This window comes from Hemicordylus capensis, chromosome 5, assembly GCF_027244095.1.
Source record: "Hemicordylus capensis ecotype Gifberg chromosome 5, rHemCap1.1.pri, whole genome shotgun sequence".
Taxonomy (NCBI): domain Eukaryota; kingdom Metazoa; phylum Chordata; class Lepidosauria; order Squamata; family Cordylidae; genus Hemicordylus; species Hemicordylus capensis.
This window is the reverse complement of record NC_069661.1, coordinates 204,938,506-204,963,987: the sequence shown is the minus strand read 5'-3', so window position 1 is coordinate 204,963,987 and position 25,482 is coordinate 204,938,506. Positions and strand designations below refer to the sequence as shown.

The window sequence follows — 25,482 nt, the reverse complement described above, 5'->3', positions numbered from 1 at the left end:
TTTTCTTTGTTTGGGTTTCTTCTTCTTTTGAGCAATTGCTGCCTATGAAAAGCAATCTCTCTGCTCATAATGTGTCAGCTGAGCTGGTTTAAGAGCCTTTGCTGAAGCCTTCTGTAAGCCTTCTGTAGCTCTTCCACAATTGTAAGTGTGGAGACAAATCTAACTCTCCCACTAGAACTATGACAAATGACATTGTATGGATTACTTTGGTAATGTGTATTTCTTTTTGCAGCACATCCATGATTTGCAGCTCCAAGTAGCCTCACTTTCACAGTCCGAGAATGACTTGCTGGATTCCAATCAGAAACTTAAGGAAATGCTGGACAGATTAAAACACGAATGTCGGAATGCAAGAAGTCAAGCAGAGAGGGCTCAACTAGATTCAGAGAAGTAGGCTTTCCTTCTGCTGTTTGTTTTTACATTTATATCCTGTTCTTGTGAGGAGCACAGAGTCATGCTCATGGTTATGATCTGGTTCGAGATCTGTCGATGCCCATAAGAATGGGGTTCTGTGCCTGCGTAGGAGCCAAGCGGTAGCCATGCCTGAGCTAGCTGAAGTGCCCAAGCCACGCCCCCAAACTGCAGCATGCTATTTAAGGCGTGGCTGAGGCGCAAAGTCCCTCAGTTCTTTTCCGACTGCCTTGCAACTCGGACCTATGGTCTGCTGCCTCTTAGTCGGAAAGTTCCTTGTTCTTTCGTTCATCCATCTGTTTATTCTGGTTTTGACAATGGACTGGCAATCGGGCTTTGTGGGATCCTTATTTCGGAACGGCTGATGCCGATTCTCTGGCTTTGACTCAGACCGGCTTGGAAACCTTCTGGCACATTCTGACCACGGAACAGCTTGACTTCGATTATGGCTGAGGAAAAGAAATCATTTAAATGGTGCGAGGGTTGCAGAGCGAAACTGCCATCTAAAGATCTCCATGACCTTTGTCTACTGTGCCTTGGGGAGGAGCATAACGTCTCCTCATGTAAAATATGTCTGTCCTTTTCGAAACAGACTTTAAAAAATTGGGCACTTCACCTTCAAGTGGCGATTTACGATGAAGTACTGAGCCCTTCAACGCCAGGCACACCTCGCCCTTCGACGTCTGCTGCGCGCCCCTCACCCGTGCAAAAGACGGCTCAATCCGCTTCGGCATCAAGCTCTCGCAAGTCTTCTAGTGTCGATCCATCCAAAAAACCCTCGACATCGAACAAGCCTTTGACATCGGACAGGTCGTCTTTTTCTTCTTCGAACTCCTCCTCCTCAAAGACACACCGATCTGAGGAACGGGGTAAGACAAGTACGCGGCGGCATGATGGCTCTTCCCCTCCACTGGGGGGCCAAACATCGAAAGGATTGGGAGGGATGAGACCGTACGCTGTCTCCTTCTTTGGCATGACCTTCGACACTGTCGCGCCCTTTTTCGACTCCTGCGCCTTCGGCGTTGAAGGACTCTGCTGCGTTCTCGATGCTGAATCCTCAGTCGGTTACCGCCTCGACATCGATAGTTATCGACGCCAACGACCCCTCGGAATCTAATGAGGTTACCATATCGACCTCTGTTGCGATTGACGCCGAACAACCCGTGAGTTTTGCTCTTCATTCAATGCCGATAACGTTCGATGCCGACCAGACTTTGAACGTTCATCCCTCATCACCGACAACCATTTCGATGCCGGCTGCAAGAGCTCTCTTTCCAGCTCCGATGCCTCAGCCTCTCCCTCGACACCGCAGACTACTGTACATCTTCCATCTGCGCTGCATACTCCGGTCCTTTCAGCCTCGACTCAGGTCACCCCTCGGTATCGAGCGCCTATTCCATCTTTCCAAGTCATCAATGTCCATGCCGAGGAGTCTCTTCTGACAGCGACTCGTTCCCTCCTTCCACTGTTGGACTCGATGTCGAGTACTCACTCGACATTTGCTGGTTTTCCATGCACAGACCTGGATCCACCTCAGCCTGGAGTGCCCTCTACGCCGCTACATGCAGCTCCTCTGTCACCCAGCCATCTTCGTCCTCCGACTCCCTGGCATTCCTGTGGGCACTGTCACCCATCTCTGGGTGCCACTTCTCCTGCTGGCCCATATGGGGATGAGAGTGATAGACCTTGGAGGCCCCTTACATTGGCTCGGCCCTCCCCTGTGGTCAGGTCAGTGGCTACTCAGACCTCCACCCCGGCTGTTGTCCAACAGGCTTCCCAGACCCTCACGGTTCCCTGTTGCTCGGAGTCTACACAGACATCAGTGCCAGTCCCTTTGATCACATTGGCAACTCAGACTGCTTCTCGCCCAACCGAAGACATCCGTCCACCATCAACCCTCTCTGTCAGAACATTACGGATCCTCGGATTTCGAATCTGATCCAGACGATGATAGCTCAGTGGTGGAACCACCTACAGATGTAGCTCCAGTAACTTACGACTCTCCTAATGATGAACTCAAAGCTTGTCACAAGCAAATTCATGCTATGGTTGATGCTTTGGGGTTGGACATCTGGTCACAGTTAGCCACCATTGATGATCCTGTGTACAATTTCATGCTGAAATCGCAATCCACTGCCCCTGTGGCTCTGCCTATGTTACCTGTCATCATTAGGGCAGCCAAGTGCGCTTGGGAGGTATTGCATACCTCCACTCCAACCTCAAAGAAGTTGGAAAACCTTTACAGAGTTCAGGAAAAAGACAATGGTTACCTTTTAAAACACCCCGCGCCTAACCCCCTAGTGATTGATTGCGCCACAGCATCTAAGACCGGCAAGCGATATACAGTTCCACTGGACAAGGAGGGTAGAAAAATTGACCTTCTTGGGAGAAAGGTTTACTCAACCTCTTGCCTGTCTATCAAGGTTGCAAATTACGCGTCCTGCACAGCTAAATATGCGCATGGCTTTTGGGAACTATTGGAAGGCGAACTGGACTCACTCCTTTTATTTTTTATTTTATTTTAACATTTATATCCCGCTCTTCCTCCAAGGAGCCCAGAGCGGTGTACTACATACTTAGGTTTCTCCTCACAACAACCCTGTGAAGTAGGTTAGGCTGAGAGAGAAGTGACTGTCCCAGAGTCACCCAGCTAGTATCATGGCTGAATGATCTGAGGACTTCAAAAGCAAATTTTGCCAAATCCTAGAGAATTCTGGAGACCTGACTCACAGACAACTCAGCATTGCCAAGCATATGGCGGAAAGTGAGTCACGGGCTATGACAGTGGCCATTACGTTAAGGAGACACGCCTGGTTAAGATCCATGGGCCTCCAGTTGGACATGAGAAGAAAATAGAAGGGCTGCCCTTTGATGGCTCCGGTCTCTTCAGTGAAACAACCGACTCGACCATGGAGCAGACCTTCACCTCACATCCATCCACCTTTACATCATCAGCAACTTACCGTAGCAACTATGGCAAGTTCTGCTCCTCATATAAGAATCAGGACAGACGCGATTTTAGGAAACTCTACTCTACCTACCAGCGCCATCCTTACTACCAAAAGAAGAAGGCTCCTCAATCCCAGCGCACGAAGTCTCAGGATACTCAGAAGCGTCTTTGAGGATTGTCACCACCACCACCAACAACAACAACACCAACAACAATAATAATAATTTCCAGATCCCCAAGAGGGATGGAGGCATTTGGCCGATTATGGATCTCCGCCACCTGAACAAGTTCATCTGCATCAAGAAGTTCCGTATGATGGCATTGCAACAAATCCTTCCGCTGTTCCAAGGGGAAAAGTGGCTTGCAATGCTGGACCTGAAGGACACCTATTTTCATATAAATATAAGGCCTTGTCATCGCAAGTTCCTATGGTTCATCGTCGGCATCCAAGTATTTCAATACAATGTATTGCCCTTCGGACTGTCCACCGCGCCAAGGGTTTTTACAAAATGTATGGCAGTGGTCATTGCTCATCTGAGAACCAGGGAGGTTTTGGTCTATCCTTAACTGGAAGACTGGCTCCTGACTGCCAGGGACAAAAGCGAGTTACATTCGCACATCCAATATGTAGTGAGCTTACTCCGCGATTTGAGTATCGAGATAAATTGGAAAAAGTCGCATCTGGAACCTCAACCAGTGACTTTCTACATAGGAGCGATCCTGGATACAGTGCAGCAGAAGGCATTCCTGCCATAGGACAGGTTTGTTTGTATTTGGGACTTGATCTCGCAGTTCCATCACCATCCTCTGCAGCTGGCCCGCTCGGTACAGCGTTTACTGGGCCTAATGGCGTCCTGCAACACAGTAATCCATTATGCGCGGCTGAAAATGCGAAAGCTTCAGCTCTGGTTCCTGTCTATGTTCCACCCTGCCAGGGACAGCCAGAACAAGTGCTTGTTGCTTCCGCCATAAGTCTTTCAATCGCTTACCTGGTGGATGACTCAGAGGAACTTGCTCAGCGGAGTCCCCTTCCAGGCTCCTTCTCCTGTGGTGTGGATGGCAACCAACGCCTCCCTGATAGGTTGGGGAGCCCAGTAGGAGCCCAGTCCAGTAGGAGGAGGGAGCAGTAGTGATTAATATAACACCTGTTTTAAAACACTTCTCCTGAAGGTAGCCTCCGCAGCAGAGCGTACGTAGTGCTTTATAAAGGGGGATTCTGAGGACCAGGTAGCAGCTTTACAGATGTCCTCAAAGGATACCCCTGAAAGGTGTGCAGCAGAGGAAGCATGAGCCCTGGTGGAGTGGGCCTTAATGGCTTCTGGAGGTGGTTTATGCTTGTATTTTATAGTTTTTAAATTAGATTTGTTTTATATTTTTAGCTTAATATATTAACTGTCATTTTTATTGTATGTTTTTAACTTTTGTAAACCGCCTTGGGGTTGTTTTTAATGAAAGGCAGTATAGAAATTCAACAATAAATAAATACAACAATAAATTTACCTTGTAGACGATAAGCAAACAGAATAAGTTCCATCAACCATCTTGACATCCTTTGTCTAGAGATCGGGGACCCTTTAGTTGGTCCCTTATAGGATATAAAGAGGCGGGTAGACAGCCTGAACACTTTCGTGTGGTCTATGTAGTACAGGAGGGCACGGTGCACATCCATGGTATGCAATGATTGCTCAAGTGCAGAAGTAGGATTCCTGAAGAAGGTAGGTAAGATGATCTCCTGATTCCAGTGGAATCTGGACACTACTTTAGGTAAGAACGAGGGGTCCAGACGCATGCGGACTTTATCTGGGTAAAAGACTGTATAAGGGGAGTCAGTCCTGAGGGCTGTGAGTTCGCTCACACGTTTGGCAGTAGTTATGGCAATTAAGAAGGCTGTCTTCCAAGACACCAGCCTCAGTGAGGAGGTGGCCATGGGTTCAAAGGGAGCCTGGGTCAACGAAGACAGGACCAATGAGAGGCTCCATGGTTCCACTGGAGACTTGATCAGAGGGTAAACTCGTGAAAGGCCTTTAAGGAAGGCTTTGCTCAAGGGGTGCAAAAATAACATACTCCCATCGCACCCGAGGTGGTAAGAGGACAAGGCGGCCAGATGGACCTTCAAGGATACATTAGCCAGACCCTTCATTTTGAGCATGGTGAGGTATTGAAGAACCTCCCGGACTGAAGCATGTTTAGGAAGGAAACCTCTGGAGCGGGCGTAGATTTTAAATCGGCACCATTTGCTCTGATAATTCAGGCGGGTGGATTCCTTCCGTTGATTGAGTAGAATATGATCTAACAGAGCATCCGCCACACGGTCAGGCGGAGGGTTTAGACGTCTAGATGCAGAACGTGACCCTCGTCTTGAGTGAGTAGATCTCGCCGGTGAGGAAGGTCTTTGTAGCAGTTCCATGCCAGTCTGCATAGCTGTGGAAACCAGGACTGCCTTGGCCATCAAGGAGTCACTAGGATGCAGTTGGTTGGATTGGACAGTAGGTGAGCTACCACTCTGGGTATTAACAGTAGAGGAGGAAACATGTAAGGAGTCTCCAGGGACCAATCTAATTGAAAAGCATCCCCAAGGGACTGGGGGTCGTGACCCGCCCTCGAGCAGAAGCGGCTGCATTTCGCATTTTCGGAGCAAGCAAAGAGGTCTATGGTGGGTTTCAAACACAGGTCGAAGAAGGGGGTGAGAGCCTACGTCTGGAGTTCCCATTCGTGTTGACGGTCTTGCAGGAAGACCCGGCTGAGGTCGTCCGCTAAGGAGTTGTCCAGGCTCTTTATGTGTACGGCTATTGGATAAATCTTGTGCTGAATACACCAGTGCCACATTTGTACACTGAGGGCGCAGAGGCTGCGGGACACAGTCCCCCTTGGCGATTGATATAAGCTTGCGCTGTCGTGTTGTCGAGGTAAATCTGGATGAATTTGCCGCAAAGGATCGGTAAGAAGGCCAGTAGTGCCTGAAAGACAGCTAGAAGTTCGACGAAGTTGATGTGCAACTGGGCTCGTTGCAGGGACCACCACCCTTGGATCATGTGGTTGTTACAATGGGCATCGATGGATCTCGAACCAGATAAACAGGTTGCTTACCTGTAACTGATGATCTGGTAGATATCTGTCGATATCCATAAGACCCTTCCGTCCTCCCCTCTGCAGTAGTGCTGCATCTATGTGCGTTCAGGTGTGCAGCCTCCTTCGGTTCACTTGGGATCTCATTTCTGCTTCATGGATGAACTTACCTGATAGATGATCGTCGTCCGCGGCAGTCGTCCAAGAACTGAGGGACTTCGCGCCTCAGCCACGCCTTGAATAGCATGCTGCACTGTGGGGGCGTGGCTTGGGCGCTTCGACTAGCTTAGGCATGGCTACTGCTTGGCTCCTGCACAGGCGCAGAACCCCATTCTTATGGATATCGATGGATCTCTACCAGATCATCAGTTACAGGTAAGCAACCTGTTTTTTTTGCCTCCCAACAACCCTGTGAAGCATATTAGACTGAAATATCTAACCTACTGCCTATTAAGATCATCTGGGGAAGTCCAGTTATGGTTGCCGCCAGCTCGTCTGGTGGCGACTTGTGGCTGGGCCTTCTCTGTGGCTGCCCCAGGGCTTTGGAATGCACTCCCTGTCAAAACAAGGGCTTCGCCATCTCTGATTGCTTTTAAAAAGAGCCTTAAGACACACCTGTTTTCCCTGGCTTTTAATTACTGTTTACTTCTGTGAAATTGTTTTACTCTGTGAGTTGTTTTTAATTTGTGAAACGGTTTTGTTTTTGTTTTTATATTGTAATTTAGATTGTGTACCAAATTACACAGAGATGTATATATCAAGTGATATATAAATATGATAAATAATAAGATAAGTGACTGGCCCAGGGTCACCTAGTGAATTTCATGGCTGAATGGGGATTTCAACTTGGGTCTCCCCAGTCCTAGTTCAACACTCTAAATACTACACCACACTTGTCATAAGAAAGTAAAGAAATGTGGAAAATTAGCTTAGCTGTTTTTCTTGGGTTCAGTTGCTTGTAATACAAATATTCTCTATTGTAATAATTTTCAAATATGGTTCAATTAGTAGCCTTTCCTAATCGAATGTGTTGTGTCATTGTCACATGGCGGCAGCTGCTCACAGCGCAGTTGTCTCCACACATTACGTGTGCTTCTGCTGTGTGTGTGGGCTCCTTTATGGGAAGCTACACCCCATACTGCTCCAGCAATGGGGACGGTGCACGGAGCACAGCAGGAGATGTGTTCGAGGAGCAATGGAAGGGGTTGCCCCTCTGAGCACTTTCCCCATAGACTTCCCAGGGAAAGCACTCGGGGGCTACCTCTCCCATTGTTCTCTGTGTACACCTGGTATGCCCAACATGCCAACCCAGCTGTCACCAGGGCGGGGCTCAACTTCTTATGAAAGAAGGGCGGGGCTCAACTTCTTATTGAAGGCTCTCCACATCCTGGAAGTGCCCAGTATTCTGCAGACCCGGCTTACGCACCAGGAGCCATCTCCTCATGCACCGTCACAGCAGTGCACTTTGTTCAGATTCAGAATGGCTGACGCCCAAACCTATTAATGATGACTGAGGTTTCACTTATTTCTGTATTTGAAAATTACTTCCATTATGGTATGAAGAGTTAGGTAGTATGTTGCCATAAAAGCATGTAATGTATCGGCAAGCTAGCTTATTCTTTTCCATTAAGTATGACTGAAGCCTCATTATATACGATAACAGTTTTCTTTGTATAAAATGTGTGACTTCACACAGGCATGTTCATCATTTGATGCAGCATCTAGTGATGACTTGCAGGTATATGAAACTTGTCATGGATCAAACGTTACAAATGGCACGTTCACATTGCCTCATAGTTTATCTACTATATATAGTACTTTCAGCCTATGGTGTCCACGGCAGTTTCCAATAAAAGCAAATCAAAGCAATTAATAAATTCAGTCAAATGGTAAAAAATAAAAAGTTGATGGCAATAGGGTTGCAACCACAAGGACTTTTGGGAGCAGTTAGGATGCACATCCAATCTTTGCAATCCAAACATGCTGGGGTGGAGGAAGGTGAACAAACCCTTCTCACCTCTAGGTTTCAGTGGCTGACATACAGAGCAGTGAAGCACCAGTGCAGCAAAAGGAGCCAGGTAGCATTACTGCCCAGCTAACTGCCCTGGTGCTCCAGGCAAGAGGGCTTTCTGAGGAAGAGGAGGGTCTCAAAATAGACCTCTTTTTGATGCAGTTAGTTGGGAAATGATGTTAGCCTGTTTGTCTCATTGCACTGGCGCTTCCTCGCACGGTATGTCAGCCAGTTTTCTAGCGGTCCCATAGTCCTTTGGAAGTGTTGCTATAGCAGCTGAACAGGACATTGCAGTTGGAACAGTAGAGAAGACAGTTGCGGCTCCCCAGAGCATCCTCTTCCCCAAGCCAATATCAGGCCGATTGAAGAGGGAGTGGGCCAGCAGATAACCTGTAAAGACTGAGAAATAAGGTGGGCAAACTGGTCCTCTCAGTGGTTCTCACTTTCAGGCTGTAGTGTTCTTAAGTCCAACAAGATACTTTTAAGAGCTGGCTTATTGCATATTCAACTGTGAATCATGAGCGATGTTTATGAATGTTTGGCTCAAGCCTTTGTCAGCAGTTTCAAGATGATAGCTCGATTAAGTATTTATAGTGGAGCACTTACATATTTTTGATAAGTTGTTACTGGAGGTTGAAATCACTTAATCCTTATTGATTTTTTCAAAAAACCTTGCTGGTATTTTGAAAGAAGCACTGTATGTAGTACCATATACACAACCCACTGCTGCATACAAGGAGTTTTAGGTGCAGAGGGGGGCAAATGGTGCAGAGGGGGGCAAATTAGTGCTGCAGCTAAACATGTTTCCATAGTTAGAGTGATTTGTTTATGCATCTGATCCCTCAGCTCTTGTTACCTTAATTCGTCTCATTTCGTGGAGTCTAGGCCTAATTACGCCACTGTTTTGCAAAAATTGATTAATATGTTATATTTGCAGATGTGCTACAGACTTAACATTGTTGGAGTGGTAGTTTTTCTGAGAACTTGCATGTAGATGGGAAGGAGGAATGCAGCTTTTTATTTTTCTCTAAATGTTTCAGATTTGCTCTCTGAATATTTTGGATTTGCTACCAGTCTGGGTTTCAGGTGTTGGAAGCTTCTAGCCAAATGACTTCTGGTGAGCGCCCCCAGGTGGTGCTACTGGTGGTGGTAGTGGCAGCAGGAGCTCCTCCATGTCGTCATCTGAGTGGGCGGGCAAGTGAAGGAGTGGTAGCTGCAGTGAGGAGCAGCTGTAGCAGTGTACCTTTCTGGGGTCCTGAGGCCTCGGTGCCTGCCTGAAGATGTTGTCCCTTAGCCTCAGTCCTGTTTGCTGCAGAGCTTAATCGAGAAGACACTTAATAGCTAGAGTTGTTCTAATGTGCCAGGAGATTCTTTTCCCTTGAGCTCATGGCTGTCTTAACCTATGCTTTGATCTGAAAGTCCATTTTTGCTATATATGCCAAGGAAAGAAGCCTTTTCAATATCGTTCATGATGTATCTAGCACACTGTTCTCCAAACTTCTGATGGTTGAAGCACATGTTGTGAGCACATTTCATTCTTAGACCCCCCAAAAGTGTAATTTTTGAGTATGTCAGGCTAAGAATGGGCCACCTGCCTGCAGGGCCCTTCCCATCAGACTGCAGGAGTTCTCACATGGTGCCTCTTTCAGGGAAGGGGCCAAGTTCTAGTTAGTGCAGGCACACAACAATTTCGCTGAAGCTGTTTTGCATCTTACACTAAGAATGTTATGGAGTGAGATGATGTGAGGACCTATCCCCAGTAGCAGTGATTGGAAGGTGGTGAGGCAAGAGCAAATCGTACAGCTGCTTTTGTGGATGGATACTTCAGGCTCACAGGAGTGTTTATTTACATTAATTTTATTGTGTCACAGAAGGAAGCCCCAACACATAGTTTTGGAACTGCTGTTGGAATTGTGCTTTCTCAGATTCCTGCCTCTTTGACTTGTGTTGTAAGGACCTTGGCCCTTTTAAGACAGCTTCAGCTAGCTGTATACAGTGTACACAGTACCTAAGTGAGAAACAGTGGCTTACATGCTGTGCAGGATCCTGTAGGCACCACTGGATCTTTTAACCCAGAGTGAATGCTCTTGCACAAATGCAGGAAACTGTACAAAGTTGCACAATGGGCACCCATTATTTCCACTCACCATCCATCAGGTAATTGCATTAGCGTAGTGTAAGAGTGCTCTTGTGCACTCTTGTGTTAAGAGCATGCAGCAGTTCCCACGGTGCCCACAGTGCCTATGAGATGCTGCACAGCATTTAAGCCAGTGCTGGCAATAATCCGTATTCAGTCCCACTGCTAAATGGACTTGATCTGCAACGCAACACTGGTTTTTCTTCTTCTTCTCTCCCTAGGAGTGTGGAAGATAAACGTATAGAATGGCTGGAAGAAAAACACAAACTTATTCAGCGCATCACAGAGGGAGAAGAAAAATATAACCAGATAAAAGAAAAAATGCATCGAGCAGCACTTGCTCAGAAGAAGGCATGTTCCTAAGTGCATATTTCTGAGGGAAGCTTTTCATTCGGGGATAGCTGAGTTATGATTCTGCTCCATGATTGTAGCTGCAGTAAGCAGGATGTCCTAATTTGTAAAAACAGTCTTAGATTTAATTACCAAAACCTTTATTTTGAGTTTTAGATGGCTGCGAGAAGCTGTGACAGTCTAAAGAAAAATGTAGGCTCAATCATGATGTTAAAACCTTATTTGATATTTAAGGGACCAAGAATTAAGTGCTACATACCCAAACCAACTGCAGATTTTATATGTGACTATATTTTCCCTGCAGAAATATGTAGATGTGTGGTACAAAGGTTTTCTCAATTATGTGTACTAGATTTTTGCAAAATACCACCCCTTTACTCCTCTCCTGCACTCTGAAGTAAATGGCATTTGAATGGGAGAGTAAAAGAACACTAAAGAAGGCTCTCTCATCCTAGTAGAGGTCATTGTCTTTATCTTGTTGATCTGGATTGTGATCCATTGAGCTCCATTAGAAATGGGTTCTGCACCTGAGTACCACGGCTGCTCGTGGCATTTCAGCCCCACCCGACCCCACATGACTGCTATTGTGGCTGCTATTTAAGGCGGGAAGAATGCCACTCCCTCAATTCCTTTTCGACTGCCATAGTTATTTGTCACTCGGTTGCTGGGGCTCCTCATTTTGATTCCCTCAGCATCCCTGTGAGTTCTCTTTACTAAACAAACAATTGGACTGATTTTTCTGGCAAAAGACTTCAGACAATAATGACAACTATGGTTGATCCAAAAAAGATGGAGGGGAAAAATGGGGGGAAAGACCTTCAAGCGTTGCTCCGAATGCAGAGCAAAGCTGCCTTCTCAGGACGGACACGATCTAAGCTTGATTTGTCTTGGCGAAGTGCACAGCACCTCAGCTTGCAAGGTTTGTATGTCATTTTCGAAACAGACTATGTGCAATAGGGAACTCTGTCTGTGAGCTGCCTTGTATGATGACGCCTTAAATCCCCCAACTCCTTCGACGTCTAAGGAAGGGATGGGCTCATTGACCAAGCCTCCTGGCCTGAGGACTGCAATTGTTCAGTCTAAATCCTCAGCAGCCCCGTTTTAAATCACCAAAGCCTTCAAAAAGATCGAGGGATCGAGCTGCAGAGGAGGAGACTTAAGAATTGTCAAAGAAATAGAAAACCTTGATCTAGGAGAAGACTCAATCGCCACTGAGTCTCCAGGATGTTGTTATAATATCCGTATCGAGACCCACAACACAGAGAGTATTGATGTTGACACCAAGGCATCCCTTGACATTGGTAGACTCGCAGGGCCTTTCTGCATCAAAGCCTTCGAAATTGCCAGTGCCTCATCCATCATCGCCAAAGCCTTCAATGCCGAGGCCGGTGACACCAACTCCAGTCTCAATACCGAGGCCACTATCGGCACCGAAGATGACTTTGAGTTCGCCAGCCACAACACCAATTCAGCCTCCCATTGTTCTGGATCTGGGTCAAATACCACGCAAACTCAGACTGGACTCAAACAAACCACTTCTACTGAGACTCAAATTCAAGCACCCCAGTCTCCTCCACTGAGGTCTCTGTCATAAGACCCCAGTGCCGGGCTCTTCCCCAGGAATCAGACTGTGGGGGCGCTACAAGATCTGTCACCAGATGTGGCTACTCATGTGTCTCTGACTGAGATGAAAGCTTACCACCTGCAAATCAAAGAGATGGCTGAGGCCTTAGGCTAAGATCTCAAGGCACAGACTGACTATTGATGATCCAGTCTACAACTGGATTCTCTCTCTGCACAATCATTGGATTTCCCACTTCTTCCAGTAATTTCCAGAGCTGCAAAAACTGCTTGGGAGGTTGTTCATACAAAACTGATTTCACCATGGAAATGTTAAAGAAATCTTAGCAGTAAACTTTACCACTTAGACTCCTTTCTGCATCTACAACTACTTACACATCCAAATATAATTCTTACAACAGACCAAGGTCGGGTTACAAGCAACGGGATGGGGGGACTACAGGAAGTCCTATAATCCTTACAAGTGCCCCTATCAAGCCAAGAATAAAGGAAACCAGAGCCAACGCAATAAACAGGCTGAGGCCCCAAAGCAGCATCTTTGAGAACTAGGCCAGCCCACTATACAAGCTAACATTGTTAAACCTCAGTCGAGCCGAAGCATATGCCAATCTCATCCTTATGGCACCACAGATAGTTGCCAATTCCATCCTTGCCAATTCCATCCTTGCAGCACCAATAACATCAGCAACAATTGCCAATACCATCAAACTGGCAAGCCATGCATCTGCATGGCACCACATAACATCGGACTGTTGGGTCATGAAGATAATATCTGCAGGCTAAGCTATGGAGTTTCAAGGTTATGCCATTCAAAGGTGTACACTTTACAAGGGTCATACCTGCTCTGCTGGAGAAGGCAAAGGAGCTGTTATCAAAAGGTGCAATAGTCCTGGTGCGGTGGGCACACAGGCAGGAAGGATTCTAATCCCGCTTCTTCCAAATCCCCAAAGGGAGGGGGGTGGAATTCATCCAATAATGGACCTGAAACATCTAAAAAAAATTGTCCATGTGAGAAAGTTTCGAATGACAGTGTTGCAGGACATTCTACCACTATTGCATCAGGCTTGCAACGCTAGACCTAAAAGATGCTTATTTTCACATTGGAATTTGGGAAGCTCACAGAAAATTCCTGAGATTCACAGTAGGCAACTCAATCTAGCAGTACAAGGTTCTTCCCTTTGGCCTCTGCATTGCCCCACACGTACTCACAAAGTGCATGGTGGCGATTGTTGCACAGCTGAGGACCAGAGGAATTGCAATATTCCTGTAACTAGATGATTGGCTTCTGGCATCCAGAAACAAAGAAGAGTTATGTTCTCAGATATCGTATCTGTTGCAACTATTCCAAAAATTGGGCACAGATGTGAACTGGAAGAAGTCTCACCTAGAACCAGTAACAGTTTATATAGGAGCAATCCTGGACACTCAAGCAGGAAGGGCATACTTACCTCTGGAAAGATTCCAATCCATCAGGCCCTAGTCCATATTTTTACAGCACAGCCTATTCAACATGCTTGAAAAAGTTCAGCACCTCTTGGGCCTGATGGCTTCCTGCAAGATGACAGTCCATTATACTCGCTTGAAAATGAGGAAGTTACGACTATGGTGCCTCTCCATTTTCTATCCAAATGTAGACAGCCCGCTGCAGAGACCTACTATTTCTCCACAAGTCATCCAATCACTTCATTGGTGGATGTGTCCAGAGAACTTTTTGCAGGCTGTCCCATTCCAAAAGCAAACACCTTCTGTATGGGTGACGACGGATGCTTCCATGATGGGTTGGGGAGGTCACTGCAATGGCAACAAGATTCAGGGGCAGTGGAGCTATTGCCAAAGACAGCTTCATATTAACTTCTTGGAGTTTTTGGCAGTTTTTCAAGCAATGAAAGCATTTTTGCCTATGCTGAAGGGTCAAACAGTAAAAGTCCATCTAGACAAAACCATGGCAATCACATATCTCAGCAGGCAAGGAGGAACTGTCTCAAGGTCTCTATGTGTCTTAAGCATCCATCTCTGGCACTGGTGCATCCACAATCACATCCGTCCTCAAGCAATTCATATAAAAGGGACGGACAATGTGTTAGTAGACAACTTGAGTTGCATGCTTCTACACAGAGATCGGCACAAGTGGCAAATGCAGACCCTGGGGTTGGCCTTGGATAGACCTATTCGTGATATCGATACCAAATGCAAGAAATTCTGTTCCAGAGCGGGACATGATCCAATGTCTCTGGGAGACACATTCCAGATGGTCTGGACCAAGGAACTCTCGTACATGTACCCTCCTCTTCTACTCATAGTAAGGGTAGTGCGAGAGTCCTGACTTACCCAGCTGCGTGAATTCTGATAACACCATGGTGGCCAAGACAGTCTCGGTTTTCACTAGTTCTCAGACTATCCCAACAAAGTTACAGAAGATTTCCTCAATACCCAGATCTTCTGTCTCACAAAGGAGGACAGGTACTATATCCCTACTTAGGCACCTTGAGGCTAACAGCATGGAGGATAGGCTTCTAGACCAAATTATTCTAAACCAAAGGAAGCCATCCACATGAAAGAACTATACAAAGAAGTGGAAAAGGTTTAATCTTATGCATCATCTCATGGCTTCTGCCCTTTAAGAGCATCAGTCAGACAGGTTCTACTGTACTATACTTGACATCAATGAAGTCTGAAGGCCTAACGTCTCAGTCAAGGCACATCTGGCAGAACTTTCTGCAATGCATCCAGGCTGGGATGGGAAGTCAATTCTCTCCCATCCAAGTACAGTAGCAAGAGTTTCTTGAAAGGCCTCACAAACCGATACCCGCCAATCAGAAAACCATTAGACCAATGGAGCATCTCTCTGGTTTGCTCAGCATTAACTGAAAAGCCGTTTGAGCCTCTACTGTATCCATAGCAAGCCTAAAATTAATCACCTTAAAGACTACCTTTCTGGTAGCAATCACAACATCCTGAAGGGTGAGCAAGCTCACGGCACTGTGTATGAACAAGCCGTACACACAATTCTTCTCAGATAAAGTCCTCATGAGCCCTGACAGTATTTTCCTACCTAAGGTGATATCGGATTTTCACCTGAACCAAGATATTGTTCTGCCAAGCTTCTTTAAAGACCCTGCCACCTCACTGGAGAAGGCACTTCACTCCCTAGATGCCAGGAGGTCTTTGTTATTCTATCTAGCAGAAACCAAGTCTTTTCGCAAGACAAAAAGACTTTTCATCTCATACAAGGGAAAGACAAAGGGCTGCTGCATATCCAAACAGAGGCTGTCACACTGGCTGGTGGAACTGATTCTACTAACGTACAAATATCAAAAGTAGAACCGCCTAAGTTAATAAGGACATGCCCAGCCTAAGCCTATGCGGCCTAAGCAGTCCATCTATCTAGCATTTCTTTCAAAGACATTTGCAAGGCAGCAACCTGATCATCTGAGTTGCACTTTGTGAAACATTATGCCATTGACTTACGCTCTGCAGCGGAGGCTAATTTTGGGAGAAGTGTAATAAAAAGGATGCTGCAGTTTACTGGTCCCTCCTCCTAGATGAGCTAACTAAACACCAATTTTTAATTGAGCTCAACGGATCATGATCCAGATAAACAGATTGCTTACCTGTCACTGATGATCTGGTAGTGATCCATTGACTTCCATTAGACCAGGCCTGCTCAACTTAGGCCCCCCAGCTGTTTTGGAACTACAACTCCCATCACCCCCAGCCACAGCGGCCAATAGCCAGGGATTATGGGAGTTGTAGGCCAACATCTGCAGGAGGGCCAAAGTTGAGCAGCCCTGCATTAGACCCTCCCATACCTCCGCATTGCAGTAGTTATAGTCTCTGTAAAAGAACTCACCTGTTACTTATTGCAAGGATGGTTGCCTGCTCCAGCAGTCGTCCAGGAACTGAGGGAGTGTTGTTTTTCTCACCTTAAAATAGCAGCCACGTGGGGCGGGGTGGGGCAGAAACGCCACGAGAAGCTGTGATACTCCACACCAAGGGATTCTGCATAGGCGCAGAACCCATTTCTAATGGATGTCAACGGATCACTACCAGATCATCAGTTACAGGTAAGCAACCTGCTTTCCCTCTGTCCTAAATATTCATATCCTGTCAGCCTTTCTCTGACTTTTATTGCTACTAGCCCTTTTTCTCATTGCCAAAAATGTATGTGATGCAACAAAATAAATTGGAGGATGCTGCTTTTACATCAAAGGGATGCAAAACACTCCACCCAAATCCCTAGAGTTTATTTTCACTACAGTATTGTGTCCTACATCATACTTATATTTTCCTATGGGAAGGCACTTGATTTGCTCAGTATATTTTTAAACCCCACCCTCTCTTCTGGTGAGTTTGTGTGCTCAGTTTGAGAACGTTGGAATCAGACCACAGGTATAGCAAATGGGGGCTGGGAATGAAACGTACAAGTGAAGGCATTGAGGGAGGAACCATTTCTCTAAATATACACATTGTATTCTTCACAGAGAAAGACACTTAATGACAATAAGCAGAAGAAACTGATAGAGAAGATTGAACTCTTGGAAGCCAAGAAAGAAGAACTGGAAACAGAAAATCAAGTATTAAACAGGTAGGTTTAAGTGTTGCTTGAGGTTTGACTGCATTGTAGCTCAGGGATACGATTACTGGCTCTCTCATACCACACCATGTTCTGTGGGTGTTTTGTGCACCATGGATGTGTTTGCGTCTTCCAAATGCAAGTTGCGCTAGAGCAGTTGCGCAAATGTTGCAGTTGTGTGAAAGAGTTGTATGAGTGTACAGCCATTAATTCCTTGCTGTGTGTCCCTGGTGTGTGATTTCAGCACAAAACGTCCACCTAACAGTGGGTGGTATGTGGGTCACTGTCATTATAAAAGATAACATCCTTTAATAAGCTTCGGAGATAAGAACTATTAAGTTCCTTCCTTAAATGCTCCCAGTATTTGAGAGTTGCACAGTAAGTATCCCATTTTGGAAGGTCTGCATAATAAATCTTTTGTCTAATTGCTTCAGGCAGAACGTACCTTTTGAAGAACACATTCGTCTTCAAAAAAGATTAAAGGACTTGCAGCGCAGACACAATGAATTCCGCCGGCTAATTCTGTTTCCAAACATCCCAGCAGTGAATCCAGTAAGCTTTTTGTCTTCAGCTTTAGTTCCTGGACCAGAGGCATCCTTCCCTCACCTACAGGTTGGTGTCATCATGTAGAAATTCCCAAAGGGATTGTTTCATGGGATAAGAGCAATAAAATGAACTATGACAAAAGAGGTATGGGATATGTTTCTGAAAGTTTTTTGCATATCAGTCTGTGCTAGGATGTGGATTTCGGCCAAAGATTTCCTTTAGGCAGATTCAAGGGATTTGGTATACCCAGTGCAAGTTTTTACTTCTTTCCCATTACATAAGGGAACTGTGCAATATTAAACTGCTTCTTGAAAGTTTCTCAGTTTCAAAAGTGTGTTATCAGATGGCATGTCTGACAAGCAGAATTGCAAACCACCATCCCCATTTCACATGTGTGGAACTAATTGCACTGTTCTTTGGACTGCAGCCAGATCATACTTACTGAGGTCATTTGGTGAAACATTAATTAGGACTTCTGAGGTTCAGCAATACATAGATCTCTTGGTTCTCTAAATTCAGGAACACTCCTAATAGACCAGTGCAATATGCAAAGAAACTGCATCCATATTACCTCTTTAAGATGGGCTTCAAGCACTGATCAAATTGTCTGTCCCATCAGAGAGCAAGCGTGTATTTTCTGCTTCTGTAGCAGAATGTGTTGGAACCAGTGTTCCCACTAACAGGGATTCCCAGATGTTGTTGACTACAACTCCCAGAATCCCCAGCTGCAATAGCTTTTGGTTGGGGATTATGGGAGTTGTAGTCAACATCTGGGAATCCATTAGAGGGCACACTAGTTGGAACATATTATATTATTGACACCCCCACCCCACCCCACCCCACACATACTTTCTTTCCCACAGATTACAGTTTTATAGCTAAAATCATGGTAATGTATTTGTAAGCATTGCTAAATAACAATATCTCTCTTCCTCCTTTGGTATGTCTCTTAATGTCAAGGAGGAACAGCATCAAAGAGAGCTCTCCCTACTTCGCAAGCGCCTGGAAGAACTAGAAACCACACAAAGAAAACAGTTGCAAGAACTTGGTGCCTCTAGTGAGCGAGCTTGGTCAGTAGTAAGTGCTGATTACAGAAATAAGCTTGTTGAAGAGTATGATCTACCAGTTGAGGACTCCACATAAACACTGAGCTCTTAAGAATTAGATACCTTTTGTCCTTTGCCAAAAACACTTATACCTATATGTGCCTTGGACTACATGAAAGGTCTGAATATATTCAGCATCACTTTGTATTATTTTTAATTAAAATTATTATAAGGGATTATGTTGCACTAAAACATTTTTGAACGAGGCAACTCAAGTCTCTAGGGAGTTTGGTTGCTCAGAAAAATACAGTAGAAAATCCCCTCCTACTCTTTTGTTCAAAAGTTCTCCACCTTCATTAGTATTGGAACTCTGTGGCTAGTATCATGCAATTAAAAATACTATGATAATGTAAAATCAAATTACATGAATTTTTCAATTGGTGAAATGCTGGGATTGCTATGTATATAAGTTTTTATTTGCACTTTAACACAATATTATGGGTTATTTTTCTCAATCAGGTTCTTAAAATGATTATAAAAGTAGTGCAAATGTTTGGGTTTATCTTTATACAGAGATACTTTTGTGTGTGGCACAAAGAAATGTCTTTAACAGTGATCAAATTTATTTATTATATAAATAAATTTATTTATTATATAATTATATAATATATTTTTGTAAAATCTACAGCCTTGTGTTGTTTGGGTGAAATACAGTTTTCCTTGCTTTGGAACAACAAATCTTGCTCTGGTTCAAACACTCCTTACTCTAGAACAAGACTAGAGAAAGACACCTTGTTCAAGACACAATAAGGGAAATTGTGTCACCTTTTAAACTGCAGCAGTGACGAGAGCATGCACTTGTGAAAGTCATCAGATTTTCTTTATCCAGAGTGCTTTTGCAACTACTCAAGTGCTAATTTCCACACAGCTAATTTAGCAAACTTTGTTTTCCTCAGATTTTTCCTCTGTGCGTGCAGCCTGTTATTTGTACCCTTTGCCATCCACATTGATGGGGATGTATAAATACTAAACAGGCAACAATAATTCTCAGGGAGTGGGTCATGACCTGTCAAAGAGGAATCAGGATACGGCCTCCAGAGACTCTAAACCTCATTCTTCCTGTGCTTTATGCACCAGGACATATGGGTTTTAAGCCTGTGTGTCCACTATAATGGTTTGATTAGGGATGGGAGTGTTGCCCCAACTGGACTTAAACTAGTAGACGGGCCTGGAACCACTTTGCAGCTAGTTCCAGGCCCATTCTAGAAATAGTATGTACCTGGGTGTAGTAATACTGTGAGAATGAGGACGAGAATGCCATGCCACTGTAACTGACTGGAGGCTCTCTCTCTCTCTTGTGTGTGTGTGTGTGTGTTTCTGTGTCTGTGTGTCTGTCTGTCTGTCTCCATTTGCAAGACAGGTGTCCTGCAAAAAACTGACTTCAATATAAGGCCAATCTACACTGCCCTATTTAACTCATTGTTCAACATGCAATTTTGATTAACTTTTGTTCCAGCTTTTCAAAGGTAAACTAGTATGTCAGATACACACAGACAGACAAATTCACTAACTAAACATCAAACATTTTATATTTGAAATAAAATATTTCATATAAACATCCAGGATATTTTTCATCTACATTTAAATTTTACCCAGTTTAAATCTCATATATAGGAATTATTCTTGTCAAATGAGTTATTACCTAAATACATCTGAAAATAAATTCAGATTGTTTCATGCAGTTACAGTAACAGTGCTTCGTCTGCATTGTCAGAGATGCAATACACAGTAAGTATCAAGTGAGTCAAACAATACTTAAAAAAAAATACTGCACTCTATATAGTTTGGTATATTAAAACGGGACAATTGGGAGGAACTGTTTCAAAGTCTTAGCCAAGTCATTCACCTTTTTCAAATACTAAAGCATGTATTAATTACCCTACTTTTATATAAAATGCTTATGATATTAATAGTCACAATGCAACTTGAAATTCTCATATGAGGTGGCAAGTCTGCTTCACCTACAGAGCTGACAATATCAAAAGTAAGTTTTCAAGACTTTTCTCCATCATGATATGTCTGCAGTAGCTTGTCCCATCATACTAAGAGCTGGAAGGGTCCTTGGAGGTCTTCTAGTCCCACCTCCTGCTCAGTGCAGGAAACTGCAACAGTGTTCCTGACAGATGACTAGCTAATGCTAATCTCGGTTTGAAAACCTCCAGCCTAGCACTGCATGAGGCAGACTGTTCCATTATTTAACAGTTCCCAGAGTTAGGAAAGTCTTCCTAATATCTAGTTCAAACCTGCTTCCTTGTAATTTCAACCCACTAGTTCTAGTCCTCTGCTCAGGAGCAACAGAACAAATACCATCCCCAAAGTTATTTGCACGGTCTCTGTGAGAGGGCTCTACTCTACCATATTAATGTAAGTGGCCCAACGAAAGGTTTCTCACAAGAGCAAGTCCCCCCACGTCTTAAAATCTATGCCAGTTCAGCTGCTGTACCATAAGAGTGAGTGAGAGAGAGAGAGAGTTCTTCTAAATCACTCTGGCCCAAGTCAAATCACCAGATGTCAGCAAGCTATATGGACCTTGAGTCAAGTGCCTCCTTTTCCCCCTTTGTGTTCTCTGGTTTCTGTGGCCAAGCGGGAGGGGGGATGGTTGGGGCTCGGGCACCGTGAAACAAGGGCCTCATAAAAATTATACACATACTACTTAATCAATTCCTGTTTACTAAATTTGTTTTTAATATACAACATACAAAATAAATTACTTTACAGAAAATACTGCTGTTATTTTTTTTTAATAGGACAGACATTATTTCCCACACTACATGAACAGACATTAAAAAGTCTGAAAAACAAAACACCAGTACTTTAAAGATACATAGTAGCTGTTTCCAAGCTGGTTTGCTTCAGAGGTGTTCACTGACAAGAGATCACTATCATATAAACAGCTAAGTTTTCCACCTTGAGTAAGCTTTCCTTCTAACCCATGAGAGAAATGTGTGCAGGCGGACCTCAGCTGTGGTTTTGCATATCTACAGTTTAAAAATAAGCACCAGGTTCAATATTCATGGTAGGGTGTTTTGTATATCTGCAAATTTGAGCTTGACCTTGACACTTGGGCCCTTAATTTGAAACTTTGACCTTGAACTTGACATTTTGAAGGAATCCCCACAAGTGTTCACTTGAACTGGCTCCCACACTGTGATGCCTCTCTGGCCAACTTGCCAACCAGTCTGGCCTGGGGTTTGTGCTGATAAGTGCTGAACTTCAACTGTGGGGGTAAGGCAGCTTCGTGATTACTGTACTGTATGCATTACTGGAGGAGCTAGAGATTGGGAGAGCATAAGATCTGAGGTGGCCATGGTATAGTGCTGTGCTCCATCCTTTTCTGCTTTCCCCCCTGATTTTTGGGGATCATTTTCTAGGCTCCAGAACCTAACCTCCTAATTCCCATAGATGCAATGACTCATTATTCATAGTTTCATTATTTGTGGTCGAAAGCGAGGAGTAGCATCCCCATGAATAACAAGGTCCGCCTGTATACCAAACATGGACAAAGGAAGGAAAAGAAAACTATCTTCAAATAGTTGTCATCTACCTCTTTGTTACTGGTGTGCTCTGCCTAGATTTAGTGGATAGTTTGCACTTAATGTATTTTGATAAGTATGTTTTGTGGCACTCTGTGAACCAACTGTGTCCCCTATAGTAAAATATCATAGTGATAAGAGCTGACTCAGCATTGGCAGCATCAGTGCCAGTGTGACTCTGCCTGGCCAGTGGAGAGAGTCAGATTTGAAATCTGTGTTACAGACTGTTTGTTCTTGCAAGCCTGTCCATAAGTTAATGTGGTAATTCTCCCATCTATTTGCAGTTTTCTTTAAAAATAAAAATAAAAAAGGTTGTAAACAACTACAGGCACAAATTATTTTAATCAAGCAAAAAGGAGCATCTCTTTTCTGTCAAGAACACACTATTTGTCTTTGAGCAATGCTGGAAAAGATGCCCTCAGTAAGCTGGAATTTCTTTTGCTACAACTCCATGAATATCTGTGCTCCCTTCAGCACGCCTAAGATATCTGTGCTCCCTTCAGCACGCCTAAGATTAGGGTGTGGGATAAGTGTTAGGGAAACCTGGGATGTGCATTCAATAAAGTGGAAGGGTTCTATATTCCAACTGAAAGGAAGGCAGGGGGGAAAGGCCACAAAGATGGCTATGCAACACATGTACATATCTGAAATGAAACTATGATGTGTATTTATGAACTCTGGCTCAAGTCTTCAGACTGAAGAGTCCTTGGGTCACCTGAGATTTCATTGGAACTTGTGTACAGCAACAGCATTTCTTTCCTCTGCTTTTACAAAGAACTAATACATAAGAAATGCCACCAGTTTATATCCATCTACTGGACACAGCTACAGTCACAGAACATTTTCAGCCCCTTCTTCATGCAAAAACTAGGATCCAAGTGCCTCCCCCTAGGAATGTATTGCAGTTGTCTACTTGGTGTCAGTCCCACAGCATGTGCACGGCTGGCCTTTGAGCACTCCACAACATCTGTGGTGAGCCAAGGCCCTCTTGGACCTCACAAGTACCCATAGTCTGCTGCTCCTAAAGTCTCTAGCACCCGGGCTATTTGCAGCAGGGGAATGTATTTGTGCTTCATGTAGGAATAACAGAGGACCCTCTTAAGGCCCAAACCGAACCAGGCAAACTGGTGTAGGGAGTACCATTCTGCAATTGAAACGCAAGCATGTCCTTTTATATAAGGTTTGTGGCTCTAGGGCTTGGTTTAAATTGCACATATATAAATGACACCTGCCACAGTAAAAAAGGTGAATACTACGTTAAAATACAGCTAAAAATGCCTCCATGGTTCTAATCCACATGATCTGCATGTAGTAGCAGTCTTCTGTTTGTGACATTATGCTTAGATCTACATAGTGGACTATTGTATCCAGCCCACACTGACCTGCCTTAGATGAGTCTTTAGGTTCAGCAGGGGGGTGGAGGGTGGGGGCTGCATCCCATCTGGGGTTCATTAGCGATACTGGTTATATGTGAGCAGAGCTGGATTGGAGTCAATATTCTGAATTCTGTTTTAGTGACAATACCAGTTTTTAACATTCATCTCTTCACAGTTGAGGATCATGAGGCTCTTCTTAATTCCACTTGCATTTTTTCTTTTCATCAGCTAAATATCTTACACGCAGGAGTTGCTTTTGAGCTTCTTCCAGCCCTCGTTCTTTCTCCAATTTATTCCGTATCTATGGAAACAAAGACATGTGGGCTGACTTATTTTAACACATTCTATGTAAAGCGTAAACCCTGCTTGAGCAAACCATCCCCCCTAATGCTAGGCTGTTTCTGCATTTTATTTTTACAAGTCATTATCAATCACAGGATGAACACCACCTTCACTGCTGATAGAGGTCTCAATTAAAAACCTCAAATCTTTTAGTAAATGCAAGCCCAACCTTGAGCAACAGCAGCAGCAGGCAGCTATGGAACTGTGGCAAGATCAAGGGGCTCCCAGGTTCAATGGTCATGGAAAACATGATGGGCCCAGTAAATGGAAGCTACCCCCACATTGGCCTATCAAGGACTGAGCAGAGATGTGCACCTGTCCAAAGACACACCAATTATGCTCTAGCCCACTGCCACTGATTGGATTATAGTATCTTAAAACTCCAGCATAAATGAGAATAGGTCTTGATTAGAAGAACCCTTTCAAGTGACAATAGTCACAAATACATAATGCACAAAAGATGTCCAGAGCGATGCACTGAGATTGGAAACTAAGGTGACCCAGATTTCAGTTCCACTGAAAGGATTTACAATGGTTTAGATGCCACACAGTGCCCTGCTGATAAAAGAATGGGGAATATGCCCCGGCTCTGTGAGTGTGGAAAGCCCATCAATGCTGCTTGCAAACATGCAGCTTCTCTGTGATGCTTAAGGATTTTACCATCATTCCAAATTGGAGAAGTGTCCTATAGCATGGATGCATGGTTCATTCCATTCTTCCACACAGCAGGGCACTGTCTGGTATCTAGGTCAGTAGCATCAAAGGTTCTTGGAAGAGGGATGGGTGATAAACTTTGTCAATGGTGCAATTTAGGGAAGGCTCATCCCTGACTCACATTCTATCTGGATATAGGTTCTCACTCAACTCTTTTCAATGCAGAAATCATTCACTAATTGTCATCAGCTTCCACTGTCCTACTCTCATTAAACCAAGCCCTCCACTGCCCCTAAAATGCAGGATAAAGTTTGCTAATTATTCAAACTCTCACAAATAAAATTTTCATCACTATTTGGACTTTATGATTGCATTTGGAAGCAGGCTTACTGTATCAAGCTTGGATTCCTGTGCCTGGACTTATATCTTCAGCTTTTGGTTGAAACTGATTTACAGGTGAAACTCGGAAAATTAGACTATCGTGCAAAAGTCCATTAATTTCAGTAATGCAAATTAAAAGGTGAAACTGATATATGAGACAGACACATTACATGCAAAGCGAGATAAGTCAAGCCTTAATTTGTTATAATTGTGATGATCATGGTGTACAGCTCATGAAAACCCCAAATCCACAATCCCAGAAAATTAGAATATTACATGGAACCAAGAAGACAAGGACTGAAGAACAGAACAATATCGGACCTCTGAAAAGTATAAGCATGCATATGTATTCAGTACTTGGTTTGGGCCCCTTTTGCAGCAATTACTGCCTCAATGCGGCGTGGCATGGATGCTATCAGCCTGTGGCACTGATGAGGTGTTATGGAAGACCAGGATGCTTCATT

At 44.3% G+C, this 25,482-nt stretch overlaps 2 protein-coding genes across 6 annotated transcripts in view; one reads left to right on the top strand and one right to left on the bottom strand.

The window, feature by feature from the left end:
- The window catches only part of CEP83 (centrosomal protein 83), a 52,131-nt gene extending 29,544 nt beyond the window's left edge, over nucleotides 1-22,587 (top strand). For 2 of the 3 annotated variants that reach the window (XM_053255791.1, XM_053255790.1), the window contains exons 12-16: nucleotides 233-390; nucleotides 10,797-10,926; nucleotides 16,989-17,092; nucleotides 17,515-17,692; nucleotides 18,587-22,587. In XM_053255791.1, the coding sequence (XP_053111766.1) occupies nucleotides 233-390; nucleotides 10,797-10,926; nucleotides 16,989-17,092; nucleotides 17,515-17,692; nucleotides 18,587-18,769 (753 nt within the window). In that variant the 3' untranslated portion in view covers nucleotides 18,770-22,587. The remainder of the gene's footprint in view (nucleotides 1-232; nucleotides 391-10,796; nucleotides 10,927-16,988; nucleotides 17,093-17,514; nucleotides 17,693-18,586) is intronic. The other variant, XM_053255793.1, reaches the window with a different exon arrangement.
- Nucleotides 21,394-25,482, bottom strand: part of PLXNC1 (plexin C1) — a 97,606-nt gene continuing 93,517 nt past the window's right edge. For all 3 annotated transcript variants that reach the window (XM_053255788.1, XM_053255787.1, XM_053255789.1), the window contains one exon: nucleotides 21,394-23,942. In XM_053255788.1, the coding sequence (XP_053111763.1) occupies nucleotides 23,838-23,942 (105 nt within the window). In that variant the 3' untranslated portion in view covers nucleotides 21,394-23,837. The remainder of the gene's footprint in view (nucleotides 23,943-25,482) is intronic.